Genomic DNA, 20,300 nt, shown 5'->3' with positions numbered 1-20,300 from the left:
TGCTCTTTCCGAGATTCTATTTAACATATTAATAAACATGGAATAATGAACCTAGCAAAAATTTCCTTTGTTACCTCAAGATCAATTATAGGATGTAATATTTGTACTATTCAAGTCTTCACTAACATTTTTAATATCCTGCTTGCTAATCCAATTTTAAACAAATTTATAAACATTGATTTTAACATGTTAGTAAAGCGACACCTGTATCTGTAATATACTTGTGTACAGTAAAAAGTATTTTAAATTATCCATTAATTTTTTTTTAAATCTATTTTTTTTTGGTCAGAAAATAAAGCAACCTGCATCACTTTAACAGATGCCAGTTATCTGCCTCAAGTCATGAGCTCAAAAGTGATCCATAAATAAAGCATTATTTCCATCACAGTCATTACCTGAGGATATTGGTACTTTAATGAAGCACAGAACTGCTTTAGATAGCCAGCTCTCAGAACCTAAGAATTATTCCTTGCCTGTAAACTAATGCTCTATTCTCGACTAAAGGCACATCTTCACATTACTTCAGTTTCTCTAAGTTGACCGCATCCTCGATCATGTTGATTTTCTGCATTTTTGTGTTCAGCTGATCTGCTTTCTACCACAAGAAGGTTCACTTTGTCCTCACTCCTCTTTGTACTTCATGACTCCTCTTTGCCGTCATTTACTTGTACTTCTTTCAATTTAATAAGTTTCAAACACTACGATTCTTCAATGGAGCTAGAACACAGAACTGGTCTCATTTGGGACTTTTCTACATGAAAAGGTAAATTGCAGATTAAGTGACTGTGGAACATCTCCATTCATTCCGTACGTGTATTCCCGAACCTCTAATATCCTATCACATTAATTCTCGCACAACCTCTTACCCCTACTTCTCCATCTACTGTCTTCTGCTTTAACCGAATGAAGTTCAATGTAAATTAAATGGACAGCACTTCAAATTTCATTGACGCCCTTCAGCGCCTCAAGTTCAACAATTTCTAAGGATGTTTAGCTTGTCTCATTTACATTTCCTACAGACAATAGACAATAGACAATAGGTGCAGGAGTAGGCCATTCAGCCCTTCGAGCCAGCACCGCCACTCAATGCGATCATGGCTGATCACTCTCAATCAGTACCCCGTTCCTGCCTTCTCCCCATACCCCCTCACTCCGCTATCCTTAAGAGCTCTATCCAGCTCTCTCTTGAAAGCATCCAACGAACTGGCCTCCACTGCCTTCTGAGGCAGAGAATTCCACACCTTCACCACTCTCTGACTGAAAAAGTTCTTCCTCATCTCCGTTCTAAATGGCCTACCCCTTATTCTTAAACTGTGGCCCCTTGTTCTGGACTCCCCCAACATTGGGAACATGTTTCCTGCCTCTAATGTGTCCAATCCCCTAATTATCTTATATGTTTCAATAAGATCCCCCCTCATCCTTCTAAATTCCAGTGTATACAAGCCCAATCGCTCCAGCCTTTCAACATACGACAGTCCCGCCATTCCGGGAATTAACCTAGTGAACCTACGCTGCACGCCCTCCATAGCAAGAATATCCTTCCTCAAATTTGGAGACCAAAACTGCACACAGTACTCCAGGTGCGGTCTCACCAGGGCCCGGTACAACTGTAGAAGGACCTCTTTGCTCCTATACTCAACTCCTCTTGTTACGAAGGCCAACATTCCATTGGCTTTCTTCACTGCCTGCTGTACCTGCATGCTTCCTTTCATTGACTGATGCACTAGGATACCCAGATCTCGTTGAACTCCCCCTCCTCCTAACTTGACACCATTCAGATAATAATCTGCCTTTCTATTCTTACTTCCAAAGTGAATAACCTCACACTTATCTACATTAAACTGCATCTGCCATGTATCCGCCCACTCACACAACCTGTCCAAGTCACCCTGCAGCCTTATTGCATCTTCCTCACAATTCACACTACCCCCCAGCTTAGTATCATCTGCAAATTTGCTAATGGTACTTTTAATCCCTTCGTCTAAGTCATTAGTGTATATCGTAAATAGCTGGGGTCCCAGCACCGAACCTTGCGGTACCCCACTGGTCACTGCCTCCCATTCCGAAAGGGACCCATTTATCCCCACTCTTTGCTTTCTGTCTGTCAACCAATTTTCTATCCATGTCAGTACCCTACCCCCAATACCATGTGCCCTAATTTTGCCCACTAATCTCCTATGTGGGACCTTGTCGAAGGCTTTCTGAAAGTCGAGGTACACCACATCCACTGACTCTCCCCTGTCAATTTTCCTAGTTACATCCTCAAAAAATTCCAGTAGATTTGTCAAGCATGATTTCCCCTTCGTAAATCCATGCTGACTCGGAATGATCCCGTTACTGCTATCCAAATGCTCAGCAATTTCGTCTTTTATAATTGACTCCAGCATCTTCCCCACCACTGATGTCAGACTAACTGGTCTATAATTACCCGTTTTCTCTCTCCCTCCTTTCTTAAAAAGTGGGATAACATTTGCTATCCTCCAATCCACAGGAACTGATCCTGAATCTATAGAACATTGAAAAATGATCTCCAATGCTTCCACTGTTTCTAGAGCCACCTCCTTAAGTACCCTGGGATGCAGACCATCAGGCCCTGGGGATTTATCAGCCTTCAGTCCCATCAGTCTACCCAAAACCATTTCCTGCCTAATGTGGATTTCCTTCAGTTCCTCCATCACCCTAGGTTCTCCGGCCCCTAGAACATTTGGGAGATTGTGTGTATCTTCCTCAGTGAAGTCAGATCCAAAGTAACGGTTTAACTCGTCTGCCATTTCTTTGTTCCCCATAATAAATTCCCCTGTTTCTGTCTTCAAGGGACCCACATTTGCCTTGACTATTTTTTTTCTCTTCACGTACCTAAAAAAACTTTTGCTATCCTCCTTTATATTATTGGCTAGTTTACCCTCGTACCTCATCTTTTCTCCCCGTATTGCCTTTTTAGTTAACTTTTGTTGCTCTTTAAAAGAGTCCCAATCCTCTGTCTTCCCACTCTTCTTTGCTATGTTATACTTCCTCTCCTTAATTTTTATGCTGTTCCTGACTTCCCTTGTCAGCCACAGGTGTCTCTTACTCCCCTTAGAGTCTTTCCGCCTCTTTGGAATAAATTGATCCTGCAACCTCTGCATTATTCCCAGGAATACCTGCCATTGCTATTCTACCGTCTTCCCTGCTAGGGCCTCCTTCCAGTCAATTTTGGCCAGCTCCCGCCTCATGCCTCTGTAATCCCCTTTGCTATACTGTAATACCGACACTTCCGATTTTCCCTTCTGCCTTTCCATTTGCAGAGTAAAACTTATCATGTTGTGATCACTGCCTCCTAATGGCATTTTTCTTGCCCTTTTGCTTTTTTAAGAAATATCGCACTGAAAACAACTCCCCCAAAGATTAACATCATCTTAAGATCAAATTATTCACAGAATCGTACGCTCATTTACAATCTTACAAAATGACTCTTAAAATCAAACAGTTTGAGCATAAAGATGCTAACGGCATTTTTTAACTGCTGTTAATGATAAAAATATCAGATTTTTTTTCAATTAAATCAATTAATCCTGTCAAAAACATGTTCAGTTTTGTGAAATTACATCGACTCCCTGTGAGTAAACATAGTAAAACAAAAAAGCTTATTTCATTGGCTATTAACCCATCTTTCAACTGCAAAAATAAAACAGTACCGAAGAAAGCAGTACTCATAGGTAACAAAGCACCCCATTCTAAAATGGTCCATGATTCTGTAGGTTCATTGAAGATTTTATGTTACACAATTTATAATTGAGTTTAAGCAAAAAGTTGCACACAAAAACTAATTGATGAAACAAGAAGATTTAAGCACATTTTGCTCCTGGATTGCTTTTGTATTCAAAGCAAAAACACTGATGCACTATATTTTTTAAGGTATAGAATTTGCACTTGCATTCATTAAATTCAACTTCCTTTTCCATGCTCACTGATTTAACTTGCTCACATTCCTTTGGATTATGTTCATTCAGTAATTAGTATCACTGATGAAGCTTGCACTGGATACACCGCTACCAATAACCTTGAAACAAACTACAACCAGGTCTTGTTCATCATAGCCAGCGACTTTAACCAGGCTAATTTCAAGAGTAATCTGTGGAACTCATTGCCACAGAGGGCTGTGGAGACCAAGTCAGTGGATAGTTTTACGGCAGAGACAAATTCTTGATTAGAACGGGTGTCAAGGGTTATGGGGAGAAGGAAGGAAAACAGGATTAGGAGGCAGAGATCAGCCATGAGTGAATGGCGGAGTACTCGATAGGCCGAATAGCCTAAATCTACTCCTATAACTTGTGAACCTGCGCTACCAAAATACTATAAACACACTTCCAGTCCCACCAGAGGTCCAAACAGCTACAAAACCATCAGCACAACCCTCAGCTTTTCCACTACTGTTTTAAGACCATTGAATGAACCTCTCATATGGAAGACTTCCCAATGTTTTAATCTACCTTGTTGCAACCCTTGCACTTTTTTCAAATCTGTACTCTTTCAGTAGATGTAACATTCTATTTCGCACTGTTTTTCCCCCCTTTTGCATTACCTGATGTACTCATGTATGGTATGCTTTGCGAGGAGGACATGCCAAACAACATTTTCCCACTGTATCTTGGTACACGTGACAATAATAAAACAATACCTCTAATGTTTGCACCTAATTTAACCCACAAACATAAAAACTAAGATAGATAAACCCAAAGGACCAATATTACATTCTGTGAAAGCCCGGCACCAGTTTTCAATTAAAAAGTATCTGCACATAATAAGACAGATAATCCAGCAGGCTCAGGACTTTGGAAGAGCTGGACCTGCAACATTTCCAGCCGAATGAATCTTATTCCATTATCAACATAATCACTTTTATTTTAAGATATTGCACAATATAAGGTTTACTGTGGTCCCAATGAGTTTGTTCGGAGTACGAGAAACATCAACTGCTGAGCCACTTGCTGAACCATCAGGATTTCAGAATTATTACACTTTGTAGTTCTTCCAAGATCCAGCTCAATATGTAACTGTCCAACCCATTGAAATATTTGTTAAGATTGAGAGAATGTGGTGTTGTGTTAAATATAATTTTCTGAAATCCAAATGAAGTAAATCTACTCTTGTATCCCTCTTAAACTCATAACCTCCAAAAAGTTTAAAAAAATACAATCTCTCCCACATTAGCTCTTTCCAATTAAATTTTGTTTTTCAAAAGAGCTGTTTGCTTAATTAGTTAATTTACAGAAATACTTTATAATGTATGATAGTTTACCTCTACTGCAGGCACGATGTCAATACCAACTGCTAGAAATTCATCAAACTTCAAAAATGGATTAAAACAGCTGCCAACATCCAGAAGTCGGATCTTTCCTGAAAAGCATAATAAACTAGAAAACAAAACAGATAACGTTAAATGATTAGCACCATCCAGATTCAACTTCACAATTTAGTAGTTTCAGAGAATACAAATTATACAAGAGAAATCTGCTTCTGGCATGTAACTTTTATTTAGTCAGTGACTCCATTCAAAGGAGCGGGGTCATGCAACAAAGCCCAGTTAGCTTATGTAAAGCCAAGGGACTGGATGCCAAGTGGACCCACACCACTGCTCACTGCACCTACATTGGCATTCCCTCCATAGCTGGTCTCAGAGTTCATTTGCAGTACTCAATCATAGAAATCAATGACTAGTTGAACATTAAGTATCTGGTGATTTTCTATAGAACCAAGACTAAAACCAAGAATGATCTGGCCCTTAGGAAATACCTGATAATATCCAGTCCAACAGTAAACATTATTTACAGAAGCAGGCCCTTTGTTCCACTAAAACCCTGCAATTCACATTGGCCAATTAATTTGCCATTCAGCATGTCTTTGGAATGCAAAGAAAATCAGAGAACCCCGAGGAAACACAGATGGTCACAGAGAAAATATATCTTTTATCTTCAAACTACCAGTCAAATTATCCCAATTCTTAAATCCCGATATTCCCACCTGTAATTAAAGTGCTCATATAAATTCAAGCTATAAGTTGATAAGAGAGGGGAAGAAGCTGTGGATTACTCTCTCCTTTCTGTCATGTCTCGATATTTTTCCACAGCTTCTTCCCCTCTGTTATCAGGCTTCTGAACAGACCTTCCATAAGCTAGGGTACTGATCGATTCACCTCTACTCCATTGAGGATATTTGACAATCCGTGGAACTGATGCATTATAATGCTGAGAACTATATTCTTCACTCTGTATCTTACGCTTTAACGCTATTATTGTACTTGAGTTTGAACTGATTGAATCTATAATATATCTAATCTGTGTTCGATAGAATGCAAAATAAAGCTTTTCACTGCACCTCAGTACATAAGACAATAATAAAACCACACAAAAGATTGCATTAGCAGTCTCCATTGTTTGGAAAACCAGTGCTACTCTCTCTCTTCCCTTTCTTCTCATTCAACATTAAATATTTCTCATTCAGTTGATTAATTTAATGTTTAGCTTAACTTCTAAAGTTATTATGCCACATTACTTATTAAAGTCTTCCACTCGCTACACCACATTAAAGATGCTGTAATATGGATCGTTATTTATTAAATAGCAAAAAACTAAATGAAACTAATTCTCCTAGTATGTGTTATTGTACTTATATAATTACAATTTATATCTCTACTCCTAATCCATTCTTATTGGTCCACCAAGTTATACTAATATAATAATAATGCACTAAAAATGCAGCAGAAACATTCATTAATGTTTTCTGTTATCAACAAAAGAAATAAAAAAACCTTCTTCCAAGAACCCATCCACTTTCTCTCCCCCCCCCCCCCGCCCAAATCCTGGCTGAACTTCCACCGGTTTCTACCCTCCCCCTGCATCCCTTCTACCGGCTTCACAATTCACAACTTTTCTATCCTCGAGCTTCACAATTTGTAACTCTTTATCCTTTTGGGCTCACACCTGTCTTTTCTTCTCTGGCCTTTGACGAACAATCTGCCTACCCCTCGCCTGTGTTCACCTATTACCTATTATTAGTCTGATGAATGGACACAACCCAAAATGTCACCTATCCATGTTCTCCAGAGATGCTGCCTGACCTGCTGAGTTACTCCACCATTTTGTGTCTTTCTTTTAAAAATTTGAATATACATTTGAATTTCAGTATCACACAAGATATTAGATGGCTACATAAGATTATGGTTCTCTGCTTAATTCTATAAGGCATCACACACTTTGCGAAACCTTCCACTTATGTTACAAATGACCTTAAATAGGGGCCCACCATCGGCTCCACAGTCAAAAAGCCCCAACAGAGGATGTACTTCCTGCGGCAACTGAAGAAACACAATCTGCCACAGGCAGTGATGGTCCAATTCTATACTGCTATCATTGAGTCTGTCCTCACCTTCTCCATCATGGTCTGGTTTGGCTCAGCCACCAAGCACGACATCCAGAGGCTGCAACGGATCGTTCGCACAGCTAAGAAAGTTGTTGGCTGCAACCTTCCCCCCATTGACGAACTGTACACTGCAAGGGTTAGGAAGCGAGCGGGCAAGATCATCTCTGACCCCTCTCATCCTGGCCACAAACTCTTCGAAGCACTTCCCGCTGGAAGGCGACTCCGGACTGTCAAAGCAGCCACAGCCAGACATAAAAACAGTTTTTTTTCCCAAGAGTGATAGTTCTACTCAATAACCAAAGTCTGTAGTCTCTTTTTTGCTCTGGTTTATTTTTACCCGCATGTTTAGACCGTAATGTTGCATCTTTATTGTTTTGATGTGGTTATGCTTTATTCTTAATTGTTAACTGTATGTTTGTGTGTCATTTGTGAGCGGAGCACCAAGGCACATTCCTTGTATATGCATACTTGGTCCGTCCGTCCGTCCGTCCGTCCGTCCGTCCGTCCATCCATCCATCCATTCATTCATTCATTCAAATAGATGCTGTAAAACAGCAGGGAATAAGATACTGGTGAGGCCATATTTGGAGTATTATTTTCTGTTTTGGTTACCCTGCTACAGGAAAGATGTAATTAAGCTGGAAAGAGTGCGGAGAAGATTTGGGAATGTTGCCAGGCCCATTCTTAGTACTTGGAAGGAGCCAATGGGAGTTGGATTCCAGTCTGGTAGATAGCCTTGACAGCAGTGAAGAATCCATGCATGCTGTGCTTGTCAGCCATTTGCAGGAATTCTCCAACTCTCGCCACTCATAATCTGTTCTTTAGGTCAGGAGCTTCACGTTGGATTTTGCTTTCAAATACCTGAAGATCTGCTCTTTCCCCCTTCCCTACCACCTGCCCCTTTGAGTGGTGATGGTAATTCCAGTCCAATTCCAGTTCTGATTTATTAATCATAGCCGTGGAATCATGTGGTTATTCTCATCAAATCAGAGTTGGTGGCTTCTGGTAAAGAAACAAAGTCACTTCACAAATGATAAATGAGCTGAATTTCAGGAAGACCTGGCTTTAAAAACACGCAGCTCTGCCCATGAGTGGATCATCACAAATGAATTTGCCTAGCTGCACTGCAAAGCGGCTAGCTTCCATTCGGCCATAATGTTTCATCCCAACATATGGCAGAGTGTCAAATTAATAGTGCTTTGGATTGACTATTCTGGTTGCTTGCATAATCTCACCAAAGGCAAAAGGCAAACTTACCTTGCTAAGATAGACAGCAAACTTGGTGGGGTAAGAAAATGTCATGTTCAGAGAAGATAGGCAAAAAACAAAAACTGCATTTTCACTGGTGTTATAACAATGGTCTGTACTTTGCACTTACTGCTAGAATTCCAAACAGAACTCTGCGCTGACCCATTTAAATGCAACCTTGGGACCTCATTGCATGCAACATCATACACAGAAGTCCGGAAGTTTTGGAGTGCTAAATCCATCAATTCACGCCATCACAAGACTTCACATGGAGTCCAGTGGCAAAATTGGTTGTCATGAGATTCTCTCAGAATCTTTATCCCATGGAAGTGATACCAAAAACAAGTGGATAAAAGGATTAAGGTGAACCATTTTTTTCCAGCAAAACAAGATCAAAATCTTAGTGGTATACCACAGCTTTTTGAGTGGATAAGGTCTATTTACATCACTTACTTTGTGAAAGCAGCATTTAAACCCGTCACTATACCATTAGTGGCAGAATTATCATCTTTATTTTCAGATGTTTGCAAGCTGAACATTGGAGTAGCCATGGAAATAGCAAGTCGGGCTCTTTTCTCATCTTTTTCAAGTACTCTCTTCATTCCACCATTCAGAAAATATTCTTGACAAACACTATTAAAGAAAAGCATAGTATAAATAAGGATTAAAAAAATTAAAAGATGTAATTTAACATTAAATTAAATAATGTAAAATACAGAAAGGAAAGAAAGTTATAAAATCTTCAAAAACTAAAACATTCAACAAAAATCAATGCCTGAAAAACTGAACATATAAAATGTTAATTCCTGAGAAGGCAACAAATATAGAATTCTCTACAGAGAGTTTACATGGAGCAGAAGAGCACGGTCCTTTGGCCCACAATGTCATTGCCAAAAATGATGCCAAGATAAACTCTTATCTGCCTGCACATTATCCATATCGTTTTATATCCATGTGCCTATCCAAAAGTCTCTGAAACGCAACTATTGCATCAGCCTCCATCACCACTTGTGGCAGCACATTACAGGCACCCACCATTCTCTATGTAAAAATAATTGCCCCATACTTTTCTTTTAAACATTGTCCCCATTCACCTTAAAGCTGTGCCCTATAGAATTTGATAATTCCACCCTCCTCCCCAAATTGGAACACCTCATACTTGTTCAGATTAAACTCCATCTGTCAACTCTCTGCCCATTTCTTTAGCTGATCTACAGTGCATTCTGAAAGTATTCAGACCCCTACACCTTTTCCACATTTTGCTACGTTACAGCCTTATTTAAAAATTGATTAAACTTATTTTTTTAAATCATCAATCTACACACAATACCCCATAATAAAAAAAGCAAAAACAGGTGTTTAGAAATGTTTGCAAAGTAATTAAAAAGAAATAACTAAAATATCACATTTACAAAAGTTTTCAGACCCTTTGCTATGACACTCAAAATTGAGCTTATGTTCATCCTGTTTCCATTGATTATCCTCGAGATATTTCTACAACTTGATTGGAGTCCACCAGTGGTAAATTAAATTGATTGGAAATGATTTGGGAAGGCCCACACGTGACGTGGGTGGGCTGAGGGAGGAGCAGGTGGGGGCAGCTGCGTGCAGCAGAGAATGATCAGCTCACTGGGATACGTGGCCCACAAGGACAGCTGCAGAGGCCTTAGAGCTGGGAGGGAGGGAGGGTGACCTTGATTTAAATCATGAGAGCATCGCAGCCATGTGTGTGAGAGTCTGTGTGCGGGGTTTTAGTGACCCGAGTCTCCGTAGAGCTGCATCGTTTGTTCATCTTGGCCACAGCTCACCCCTTCACAAGCATTTCACTTTCTTCCCACCCATCCAGCTCCTTTCCAACTTCATTCTTTTACTTTAGACCTTAGACTTTAGAGATACAGCGCAGAAACAGGCCCTTCGGCCCACGCCGACCAGCGAACACCCCGCACACTAGCATTATCCTACGCACACTAGGGACAATTCACAATTTTACAGAAGCCAATGAACCTACAACCCTGCACATCTTTGGAGTATGGGAGGAAACCGGAGCACCCGGAGAAAAAACACTCCTTCACAGGGAGAACTCCTGACTTGAACAGCACAGATCTGATCCACAGTAGATTGTGGATCACGCACATATGGACACATGCATCTTTACAGACACATTTGCTCACTTAAATACACCCATGCATACACCCTTGTTACACAAGGATTGTCGCAGTTATTTCCACAAAGTATTAATGCTCATAAACATACACAGTCATAAGTTCACTCACACAACCTAATGTAGACAAACACAGACAGGTACATGCACAAATCTACCAAACTGTTGCTCCATAATAATGTCCATATATGGCACCACAGTTGACAGTGCGTGTCAGAGCAAAAACCAAGCCATGAAGACGAAGGAATTGTCCGTAGACCTCCGAGACAGGATTGTGTCGAGACACAGATCTGGGCAAGCGTATAAAACAATTTCTGCAGCATTGCAGATCCCGAAAAGCAGTGACCTCCGTCATTCTTAAATGGAAGAACCTTGAAACCACCTGCCCGGCCAAACTGAGCAATTGGGGGAGAAGGGCCTTGATCAGGGAGGTGACCAAGAACCCGATGGTCACTCTGACAGAGCTCCAGAGTTCTGGAGATGAAAGATGAAAGAACCTTCCAGAAGGACAACTATATCTGCAGCACTCCACCAATCAGACTCTACCATAGAGTGGCCAGACGGAAGCCACTCCTCAGTTTAAGGCACATGACAGCCCGCTTGGAGTTTGCCAAAAGGCACTTGAAGGACTCTCAGACCATGAGAAACAAGATTCTCTGGTCTGATGAAACCAAGATTGAACTCTTTGGCCTGAATGCCAAGCGGCACCGCTCATCACCTGGCCATACCTACAATGAAGCATGGTGGTGGCAGCATCATGCTGTGGGGATGGTTTTCAGCGGCAGGAACTGGGAGACTAGTCAGGATCAAGGGAAAGATGAACGAAGCAAAGTACAGAGAGATCCTTGATGAAAACCTGCTCCAGAGCCTTCTGGACCTAAGACTGGGGTAGAGGTTCACCTTCCAATAGGACAACGACCCTAAGCACACAGCCAAGAAAACGGAGTGGCTTCGTGACAAGTCTGTGAATGTCCTTGAGTGGCTGAGCCAGAGCCCGGACTTGAACCCAATCGAACATCTCTGGAGGGACCTGAAAATAGCTGTGTATCGAAGCTCCCCATCCAACCTGACAGAGCTTGAGAGAATCTGCAGAGAAGAATGGCAGAAATTACCCAAATACAGGTGTGCCAAGCTTGTAGTCATACCCAAGAAGACTTGAGGCTGTGATCGCTGCCAAAGGTGCCTCAACAAAGTACTGAGGAAAGGGTCTGAATACTTGTGTAAATGTGATATTTCAGTTTTTTTTTTAAATTACTTTGCAAAAATTTCTAAACACATGTTTTCGCTTTTGTATTATGGGGTATTATGGGGTTGCAGGATGGTTGCGATAATACATAATTTGTATTATGGGGTTGCAGGATGGTTGCGATTGGCAATTAAATATTCCAGGATTTTATTGCTTCAGATGTGATAGAATCGGAGGGGCAAGAGGTGGAGGTGTTGCATTGCTTGTCAGGGAAGATATCACAGCAGTGCTCTGGCAGGATAGATTTGAAGGCTCGACTAGGGAGGCTGTTTTGGTGGAACTCAGAAATGAGAAAGGCTTAGCAACACTTATTGGGGTGTATTATAGACCGCCAAATGGGGAACGAGAATTGGAAGAGCAAATATGTACGGAGATAGCAGATATTAGTAGTAAGCACAGAGTAGTGAATGTGGGTGATTTCAATTTTCCGCACATAGACTGGGAATCACATTCTGTAAAAGGGCTGGATGGTTTGGAGTTTGTAAAATGTGTGCAGGATAGTTTTTTGCAGCAATACGTAGAGGTACCTACCAGAGAAGGGGCAGTGTTGGACCTCCTGTTAGGAAATGAGACAGGGCAGGTGACGGATATGTGTTGAGCACTTTGGGTCCAGTGATCACAATGCCATTAGTTTCAATATAATTATGGAGAAGGTCAGAACTGGACCAAGGGTTGAGATTTTGGATTGGAGAAAGGCTAACTTTGAGGAGATGAGAAAGGATTTAAAAGGAGTGAAATGGGACATTTTGTTTTATGAGAAGGATATAATTGAGAAATGGAGGACATTTAAAGGTGAAATTTTGAGAGTACAGAGTCTTTATGTCCCTGTTTGGTGGAAAGGAAAGAATAATAAGTTGAAAGAGCCGTGGTTTTCTAAGGAAATTGGACACTTGGTTCGGAAAAAGAGGGAGATATACAATAAATATAAGCGGCAGGGAGTAAATAAGGTTCTTGAGGAATATAAAGAATGTAAAAGGAATCTTAAGAAGGAAATTAGAAAAGCAAAAAAAAGATATGAGGTTGCTTTGGCAAGTAATGTAAAAGTAAACCCCAAGGGTTTCTACAGATATGTCAATAACAAAAGGATAGCGAGGGACACAATTGGTCTATTGGAGAGTCAGAGTGGACAGCTATGTGCTGAGCCGGAAGAAATGGGGGAGATATTAAACAATTTCTTTTCTTCGGTATTCACCAAGGAGAAGGATATTGAATTATGCGAGGTAAGCGAAACAAGTAGAGTAGTGATGGAAACCATGAGGATCAAAGAAGAGGAGGTACGGACACTTTAAAAAAAAAAAAAAGTGGATAAATCTCCAGGTCCTGACAGGATATTCCCATGGACATTGAGGGAAGTTAGTGCAGAAATAGCAGGGGCTATGACGGAAATATTTCAAACGTCATTAGAAACGGGGATGGTGCCGGAAGATTGGCGCATTGCGCATGTTGTGCCCTTGTTTAAAAAAGGTTCTAAAAGTAAACCTAGCAATTATAGACCTGTTAGTTTGACGTCTGTGGTGGGAAAATTAATGGAAAAGATACTTAGGGACAATATATATAAACATATGGATAAACAAGGCCTGATTAGGAACAGTCAACATGGATTTGTGCCTGGAAGGTCATATTTGACTAATCTTTTTGAATTTTTTGAAGAGGTTACCAGGGAAATTGATGAGGGCAAGGCTGTGGATGTTGTCTATATGGACTTCAGTAAGGCATTTGACAAAGTTCCACATGGAAGGTTGATTAAGAAGGTTAAATCGTTGGGTATTAATAGTGAAGTTGCAAGATGGATTCAACAATGGCTGAATGGGGGATACCAGAGGGTAATGGTTGACAACTGTATGTCAGGTTGGAGGCCAGTGTCTAGTGGAGTACCCCAAGGATGTGTGTTGGGTCCGCTGTTGTTTGTCATTTACATCAATGATCTGGATGATGGTGTGGCAAATTGGATTAGTAAGTATGCAGATGATACTAAGATAGGTGGTGTAGTTAATAATGAAGTAGATTTTCAAAGTCTACAGAGAAACTTGGGCCTTTTGGAAGGGTGGGTTGAAAGATGGCAGATGGAGTTTAATGCTGATAAGTGTGAGGTGCTGCATTTTGGTAGGACAAATCAAAATAGGACGTACAGGGTAAATGGTAGGGAATTGAGGAATGCAGTGGAACAGAGGGATCTGGGAATAACTGTGCATTGTTCCCTGAAGGTGGAATCTCATGTGGATAGGGTGGTGAAGAAGGCATTTGGTATGCTTGCCTTTATAAATCAGAGCATCGAATATAGAAGTTGGGACGTAATGTTAAAATTGTACAAGGCATTGGTGAGGCCGAATCTGGAATATGGTGTGCAGTTCTGGTCGCCAAATTATAGGAAGGATGTCAACAAAATAGAGAGAGTACAGAGATTTACTAGAATGTTGCCTGGGTTTCAGCACTTAAGCTACAGAGAGAGATTGAACAGGTTGGGTCTTTATTCTTTGGAGCACAGAAGGTTAAGGGGGGACTTGATAGAGGTTTTTAAAATTTTAAGAGGGACGGACAGAGTTGATGTGGGTAAGCTTTTCCCTTTGAGAGTGGGGAAGATTCAAACAAGGGGACATAACTTCAGAATTAAGGGACAAAAGTTTAAGGGTAACATGAGGGGTAACTTTTTTACTCAGAGGGTGGTGGCTGTATGGAATGAGCTTCCGGTGGAAGTGGTGGAGGCAGGCTCGATTTTATTATTTAAGAGTAAATTAGATAGAGCACAGAGCAACACACCTGCGCAGAAAACAACTCCCCCCCCCAACGACCAGGCTATTTGTCTGTCTCCAGGCAGTGTGAGGAGCACACTGTTAAGGATTAACACCCGGAAAGCTTCTGGACCTGACAACATTCCTGGTCGTGTGCTAAAAGACTGCGCAGCTGAGCTCACAGATGTCCTCACAGACATCTTCAACATCTCCCTGAGCCAGGCTGTTGTTCCCTTGTGCTTCAAAGAAACCACCATCATACCTGTGCCCAAGAAGTCTTCTCCATCCTGCTTCAATGACTACCGCCCTGTAGCGCTGACTTCAACCATCATGAAGTGCTTCGAGAGGCTGGTCATGAAACAGATCAGATCCAACCTCCCCCCCTCCCTGGACCCGTTTCAGTTTGCATATCGAGCTAAGCGGTCCACTGAGGATGCCATCTCCTCTGCTCTACACCCAGCCCTCACCCACTTGGACACTAAAAACTCATATGTTAGGATGCTGTTCATAGACTTTAGCTCAGCATTTAACACCATCATCCCCCAGCAGCTGGTTTGTAAACTAACAAATCTGGGCTTCAGCCCCCTTCTCTGCAACTGGCTGCTGGACTTCCTCACTGCCAGACCCCAGTCCGTACGGGTCGGCAGCAACACATCGGACACCATCACGCTGAGTACGGGTGCCCCACAAGGATGTGTGCTAAGCCCCCTGCTCTTCACCTTGCTGACCCACGACTGCACACCCACCTACAGCTCCAACCACTTCGTCAAGTTTGCGGATGACACAACAGTGGTGGGTCTCATCAGCAACAACGACGAGACCCACTACAGGAAGGAGGTGGACCAGCTGGCCGCGTGGTGCACAGACAACAATCTCTTCCTGAATGTGGAGAAAACAAAGGAGATTGTTGTCGACTTCAGGAGAACGCACACCCAACACCCCCACCCACTGACCATCAATGGTGCTGCTGTGGAGCAGGTGAGCAGCACCAAATTCCTGGGGGTGAACATCACCGAGGATCTCTCCTGGAGCAACAACATCACGTCCATCGCCAAGAAAGCCCAGCAGCGCCTCTACTTCCTCCGCAAACTGAAGAGAGCGGGAGCCCCCACACCCATCATGTACACTTTTTACCGAGGCGCCATCGAGAGCATCCTCAGCAGCTGCATCACTGTGTGGTTCGGAAGCTGCACAGCCTCCAGCCGCAAGACCCTGCAGCGCATAGTGAACACTGCTGAGAGGATCACTGGCGCCTCACTCCCAACACTCCTGGTCCTTTACACCACCCGCCTCACCCGCAAAGCATTGAGCATTGTGGGTGACCCCTTCCACCCCTCCAACAGCCTCTTCACCCTCCTGCCTTCAGGGAGAAGGTTTCGCAGCCTGAGGTCAAGCACCACCCGACTAAAGAACAGTTTTTTCCACCAGGCTGTCAGGATGCTGAACTCTCTCCCCTCCCTTCCTCCTCTCTCCCCTGCCCCTATTGGACCTGGACTTTAACACCCCACACACACGCACATCCAGCACCAGACACTTTAAAAAAAAATTTTTTTAACGCATTTGAAGTGACTATATTTTATATTTTATATTTTATGTTGATTGTTGTTTGCTGTGCCTTTTTAATTTTAACTTAGTTTTATGCACTTTGTTCCTCGGGATTGTGGGAAACGGTATTTCGATTTTCTGTCTGTGTAAACTGGCTGAGGATTGACAATAAAATTGACTTTGACTTTGACTTGAGATAGGTATATGGATGGGAAGGGATTGGAGGGTTATGGTCTGAGAGCAGGTAGATGGGACTAGGTCGGAGAAAGTGTTCGGCATGGACTAGAAGGGCCAAACTGGCCTGTTTCCGTGCTGTAATTGTTATATGGTTATATGGTATTGTGTGTAGATTGATGATTTTAAAAAAAAGAATTTAATCCATTTTAAAATAAGGCTGTAACATAGCAAAATGTGGAAAAAGTGAAGGGGTCTGAATACTTTCTGAATGCACTGTATACCCCACTGAATGCTTATTTTAAAAAAGGCCATATTTAAAAATTGCATTCACGAGACCTTGATCAGGCATGCAAGGGCTTCAAACATTAGAGTCCTGCATTTTGGTCTTGGGTAATGACCCCAGCTTTTCACCACCACAACCATCTCCTCCTATTCCCTTCATTTGTTACGAGCACCTCATGGAAACAAGCACATCTTTCTACCTCTCTGTATTCTGCACCACTCATTTTGTGCCATAAACCTTTCAACAAATCACAATGATTGTCTCTTCTATCTGAAAGAACCAAAATGTAGCTCCCTTTTTTGGTCCATGCTTTCATTAAATAGTACAGGCAAATTTTAACTGGTGCTAGCTCCTTGATAAAGTTAGCTGCCATTTAGGAAACGAGCAACTCAACAACATACAGGTCCCCCACTGATTTTCCGGCACACTTGGCGCCAGAGCCTTTCTAGATTATCCGTTTTGCCAGACCAACAGAGGCTATGGCCTTCAAGGAGTCTATCAAGGCCAAAGAGAGACTACATTACCGGCCCGCAAAGTCTGCCTCGGAAGTTGTCTATGAAAACTATTCTGCCGGCTCCAGCAAGGCCAGAGTTGCAGCGCCCCGGCCACAGGTGGCAAATGCGAACCGCCAATCAGCGCAGAAGTCCTGATGAGATAGAGATCGACCACCTTACCCGGCCTTGGCGCTACATTTGTGGGGATCTTCCAGTGCGCTCTCGTGATTTTGTGCAGATTAATGGAGGCACCAGACCATTAGTTTTTTGAAAAATCGGTGGTGGACCTGTAATTAGTGCTTGTTGAACATTGCAATTATAAAGCGCAAGCAACTCAAATTTAGTATGTTTCCCACATTGTATTGAACTGATCCAAACTAATCATTCATTACAATCTTTACCCCCATTTTCAATAGCTGTTCAATTAAGACCCCTCTGTACCAATGAAAGAAAGTGAGGAAAAGAGATGGCAGAACATAATAATTGGAAAAATAATTGTGACATTCAACAATACATGTCTCCATCAGTGAGAAAACTTGGTGCAGTTATGCCAAAGAATTATTAGTCGGAATATTTCTCTCCCATTTGGTAGCCATTTCTTACTTGCTTATCATAATCAAGGAGAAGAAATTTGAACTTTACCTAAAAGAAAGAAAATCAAAACCATGAAAATATTTTGGTTTTAAACCTTACCTTCGACACCACTCAATCCGTCCCTCGCCCTCACAGCTTTTAGCCCAGTGGTTATCTGCTAAATTCTTCATTGCAAGAGCATATTCACTTAGAGTCTCTTCATCTTCACAGTGTTCACGCCAGATCTTGTCAAAATCTCCCACTGTATGGGAGGGAAGAGAAAGTTATGTACGATCTGCAAATAGTTTAGTTTTGGAAAAGAAAGTCATCTTCATATCCAATGAATTAGTTTCACTCCCCCGGGGCCCGGCCATAATTTAAATCATGACATTTTAATTGAATTAAATCCTATCAAAAATTAAATAGACTCGGGGACGGCAAAGTGAAGCCAGTTAAATATCTGTAAATGGTAAAATCGTATTAGCAGTAAATAGTAACCATTCCTTGCTTTGACTGTAAACTTCCAGTTTCTTTCATAAATTATGCCGGAAACAACATCTTCAGTGGCTATTTCACCAGTAGCATTAAAAAAGACTTTCACCGACTCTAAAACAACTGACACCTGCATTCCCTCCCCAAAAGTATTGCAAGGACAAATCCATTCTGTGCAAACAATACTAATAATAGGGAAATTTAATGCTTGTCTAAAAGAAAATCTGAAAAGACTGGACTTGCATTACTCCAGTACATTTGAATGGAAATGCAGTATATGTACATGCACCAGGCTCAAAGGTAAACTTACCACCACGAAAGCTGCACAGGTACTGCTGACAATATTGATAGAAGACGTTACCACCTGATTCAGTCCACACGAGGCTTTTAGATATGCATATTGATATAGGGAATGGAGGGATTTAGATCAGGTGCAGATAGAGTGAAAGGGCCTGTTCTTATGCTGTACTGTTCTACTGTGAAAGGGCCTGTTCTTATGCTGTACTGTTCTATGTTCTAATGTACTCATACTAAGTTACCAGTGTAGCTCAGCACAGATTCTAAATTGACATTTTAAAAAGTTTAAATCCATTGGAAACAATCCATTGAAGAAATATAATAGGAAGCAATGCCACCGGGTCCTAAACAACCAGAGACCAAGACAGGTTATGCAAAGACATGTTGCAAGATTTGGCATACAGTATTGGAATCACTTACAAATCAATGGCCACTAACTGTTTTCCAAAAGCAGCCCCAAGGTCAAGTATGAATGGCTCCCACTGGAGTTCTAAATTTGACAGTTGTATCGCCAGACGCTGCCACGAATGGGATGGATATGATCGACAAGGTAGGCAGAGTAATTGTCAGGGGTGCTCCTCCTGCTGCTACACTTGATGCTGACCTTGGATAACCTACGGTCAGCACCTCTACGCGTTTCTGAAGTATACAAAATGTGGGAATCATTAAGACTCCTTGATCATGAGTTTGGTATCATATTTCTGGCCATGGTCTTCTGCTGAAGGTTGTACTGGTGAACAAACTTTACTTTGAAGCTTTCAGGGCTACTTCAGGAAGCATACAATAATAGAATCATAAACCGAGTCATTATAATCTAAAGGTACCGGCCTTTTTTCAAAAAATACAGAGACAGATATTCAACATTGCATTACAAGTTTCTATCTAATTCTGAAGGACTAATATTTAATACTTGCACGTCTGAGATCAATGGCCATCAATTCACTTTGACTTTTGTCTCATAAGGCCAGAGACAACCAAAGCTTGAAAAGGGTGTCAGGGATTCCTATATAACTAACAAGCCCATTTAGCTTTAAAACTTAAAATTCAACACTTGGAACTTCAAAAACCAATACACCTAGCTATTTTAAAGTATACTTTCAAACTAGTACAATCACTTTCTCATTGAATTAATGCTTTTCAGACAAATATAACATCCGATAAGAACTGTAGTAAACCCCCATTGCCGTTTCTGTAAATCTACCATGATATACAACCAATGGAGGCATGCGTGATCACAAACTCTGTCTTCTTAGCCCAGTTTACAAAAGGTTCTCTGGTAATCAAAAACCTAAAATTGGTACACACATATTATAACTTAACAATCAAATGTGATCAGTGATACTAAATTTATTGAATTACCCTAAAGATAAATTGGAAAGCTAGATCTGAGTGCAAAACACTGCTGGCCCGAGGACGGGATTGTCCCCTCATATGTCAATCCCTCAGCATGCTCACACCCCCTCAGCATGCTCACACCCCCTCAGCATGCTCACACCCCCTCAGCATGCTCACACACCCTCAGCATGCTCACACACCCTCAGCATGCTCACACACCCTCAGCATGCTCACACACCCTCAGCATGCTCACACACCCTCATATGTCAATCCCTCAGCATGCTCACACACCCTCAGCATGCTCACGCCCTCAGCATATTCA

General features: G+C 41.7%; 1 protein-coding gene across 2 annotated transcripts in view; it reads right to left on the bottom strand.

Annotated features, from left to right (window-relative positions):
* samtor (S-adenosylmethionine sensor upstream of mTORC1) overlaps positions 1-20,300 on the bottom strand; it is a 37,480-nt gene that overhangs the window by 4,614 nt on the left and 12,566 nt on the right. For both annotated transcript variants that reach the window (XM_078416677.1, XM_078416678.1), the window contains exons 2-4: positions 17,975-18,116; positions 9,100-9,279; positions 5,279-5,393 (exon numbers count right to left, since the gene is read on the bottom strand). In XM_078416677.1, the coding sequence (XP_078272803.1) occupies positions 5,279-5,393; positions 9,100-9,279; positions 17,975-18,116 (437 nt within the window). The remainder of the gene's footprint in view (positions 1-5,278; positions 5,394-9,099; positions 9,280-17,974; positions 18,117-20,300) is intronic.

The sequence above is a fragment of the Rhinoraja longicauda genome, chromosome 20, assembly GCF_053455715.1.
Source record: "Rhinoraja longicauda isolate Sanriku21f chromosome 20, sRhiLon1.1, whole genome shotgun sequence".
Lineage (NCBI taxonomy): Eukaryota > Metazoa > Chordata > Chondrichthyes > Rajiformes > Arhynchobatidae > Rhinoraja > Rhinoraja longicauda.
Note: the sequence above shows the minus strand (reverse complement) of the source record. Positions and strands in the feature narration are given on the sequence as shown.